Here is a 2,518-nt window from a genome sequence, read left to right as displayed (position 1 = left end):
CAAATATTTTGGCATAAATGTCCAATATCCCATCATTCCAAACATGTATAATGTTGCACTCACTGTGTTGTACATAAGAACTTTATTTTTCACCAGCCTCTTCATCATCAGTTTAAAATCTGCACAATCACATCTACTGATTATTATGGTAAATTAAATTACATGTCTTATTTATACACTATAGATTTATGGATTAAATAAATATATTTTTTTAAAAGGCTAAAAACAGTTCATTTTAACAACCACTCGCGATATACTGGTTTCCCGACGTGCACTGAAGTACCTCTTTGTAAGAGCCGTCAGCCGATGTGATCAGAAGTCGAACTTTATTCATTGGTGACTGAATAATGAATCCTACAATTTAGAGAAATGGTTCCCAACTAATAGAAGTATTTGGCCCAGTAAACCACAAATATTTTTTTATTTTTTTTTAAGACCCACTTCTTAGTCATTTCTGACATACGAGTTATCTATAGGTTACCACCCTATTACACTATAATTAGGGTAGGGGGGTCAAGTTTTCATTTCGTATAATAAAATAATAAAAATAGACAACTTATAAATAAAAGGTCAATTAGGATATGTTCCCACCCTTCTCGGAGTCTATGGAGGACGGTTTCTACGGGGGTGGAGCTTGAATTTGCGAATGAGGGGCAGGGATCATAAGGCGACACCCTTTTAGGACCAAGTGGAAGGGAGGACTTGGCAGTGGGAAGACAAAAGAAGAAGGTAGACCGAGCTAGAAGAAGGATTTGGGACTTGGAACTGGCAGCGGAAAGAGGATGGATGGACTGCGACCAGAGGAAGTCCTCTATAGAGATCAGAGAAAAGATGGGCTAGTCAGATCTGGTATGCTACGGCTAAGACTCCACGACACCCAACTCAGTAGCCATTCATATATGAATTAGATAATAATTTATAATATAAACATTTTTTATGGCAAACCATTTATCTGGATCATTTTATTGCAATACTGTAATAAATGTAAATAAATAATTTTATATTTCTGAACCATCATATTACCCGATACACCCCATCATTATATTATATGTTTCAATAGTAACAATATTTTATAAATATAAAGTTATATAATCAGGTAAACTGGTAAACACAAAAGCCATTTGGAAAAAAAAAATGCATAATCATAATAGTTTTGTGTGACTCAAATAATTTAAATTAATATAAATATATTTGGATGATTATATAAAATAAAAATAGACAACCCAGGTCGGATCCAAACCGGCGCCGCTGAAGTCAGGAGCCAGTCAAAGTTGGCGCTTTGATTCGCTCAGCTACGACGCTGACCTGCCACCACTTGAAACAAAGATTCTCCTTGAAAAATGTTTACTAATTAGGTTGCTTAAAAGGGCAATCTGGGGGACTTTAATAATGTATTTAACAATAAAACGTTTCAGCTAAAACTAAAAGATCAGTTAAGGCTACATTAAAGCAGTTTTAACAGTAATTCCTCAAAGAATTTGTACTGCCGAACCATTACCACGGACCATCCCCCTAGATTCTCGCGACCATCAGTCCAGTGACTGATGTTTCAGAAACGTCCGGCAGGAAGGTACCGGCTAGAAATGAATACGATTTAGAACCCACGAATCAAACAAAAAAGATTTGAGCAGAGTAGTCGATACATTGGTGATCAGAAGAACGAGAAGCTGTAAATAAGATAGGTCGGTCATTGATCGATGTTTTGGAGCTTATTTTCCTGATGTAATTTATTTTCATCTGTCGCGAGACTGGTTACCTTCAGCGTTGTACTAACGTCGAAAGACTGGTGTCCTTTCAGTTACCTCCCGTCAATCATTGTCTTCATTATACCTTTCCTACCAATCTACTAACTTTGGTAACACTAAAAATGATAGAACGTTCAGTTTCGAGGCCTTCTGTAAACTTTTATCAACAACCTTCAACACACTATATATTATTCAATAAACTTACTTAATATAAATATTTTACCTTTGAATGATGTCTGAGTGTCATCAAATTTGACTCCTGCCTCGATTTTTCGATAATATGCCCTTGGTAAATGTTTAGGAAATGGCCAGATGAAGAATGTTAGAATTATTGAGCTGATTCCGATTGGTACATAGCCTGAGAGCAAGATTCATAATTAATGGTCTTAATTAATTATGTTATACAGGAACTCAACAATCATATTATCTCACCTATCCACCAGGCACCAACCCATCTTGGATCATCAGATGTGATTCCTGGATCAATGGTCGGATCTATGTAAATAGATAGTGCATAGGATCCCAACATGTAACCGAGAGTTGGGCCAATCATTTTTATTGCCATTATAGCAGCTAATAACAAAATATTTTCTATATATTTATATTGATTTCGTATTTCGGCATTTTATTCCAACAGCAAATTAATTCGATTGTGATATCGGTACTAATAAAACTAAGAAATATGATAATATTACCTAATAACAAGGGCATTTTATTCTTCCTTGCATTATCATCAAGATAGGCAATACCTAAAGTGTAGTAGACACAAGTAC

At 35.4% G+C, this 2,518-nt stretch overlaps 2 protein-coding genes across 3 annotated transcripts in view; both read right to left on the bottom strand.

Moving 5' to 3' along the window:
• The window catches only part of LOC106688159 (solute carrier organic anion transporter family member 74D), a 46,462-nt gene that overhangs the window by 17,444 nt on the left and 26,500 nt on the right, over nucleotides 1-2,518 (bottom strand). The gene's annotated exons all lie outside the window — the stretch shown is intronic.
• LOC136797323 (solute carrier organic anion transporter family member 4C1-like) lies at nucleotides 7-2,512 on the bottom strand (the record flags this gene model as incomplete). The annotated part of the gene is made up of 4 exons (XM_067053600.1): nucleotides 2,441-2,512; nucleotides 2,178-2,318; nucleotides 1,969-2,103; nucleotides 7-119 (listed from the first exon to the last, which is right to left on the bottom strand). Coding segments are annotated over exons 1-4 (405 nt in total), but the record flags the coding sequence as incomplete, so codon positions are not given.

Source organism: Halyomorpha halys, unplaced genomic scaffold (genome assembly GCF_000696795.3).
Source record: "Halyomorpha halys isolate HHAL.00 unplaced genomic scaffold, Hhal_1.1 Scaffold1066.1, whole genome shotgun sequence".
In the NCBI taxonomy this organism is placed as follows: domain Eukaryota; kingdom Metazoa; phylum Arthropoda; class Insecta; order Hemiptera; family Pentatomidae; genus Halyomorpha; species Halyomorpha halys.
The sequence above is the reverse complement of the archived record's forward strand: the minus strand, read 5'-3'. Positions and strand labels throughout refer to the sequence as shown.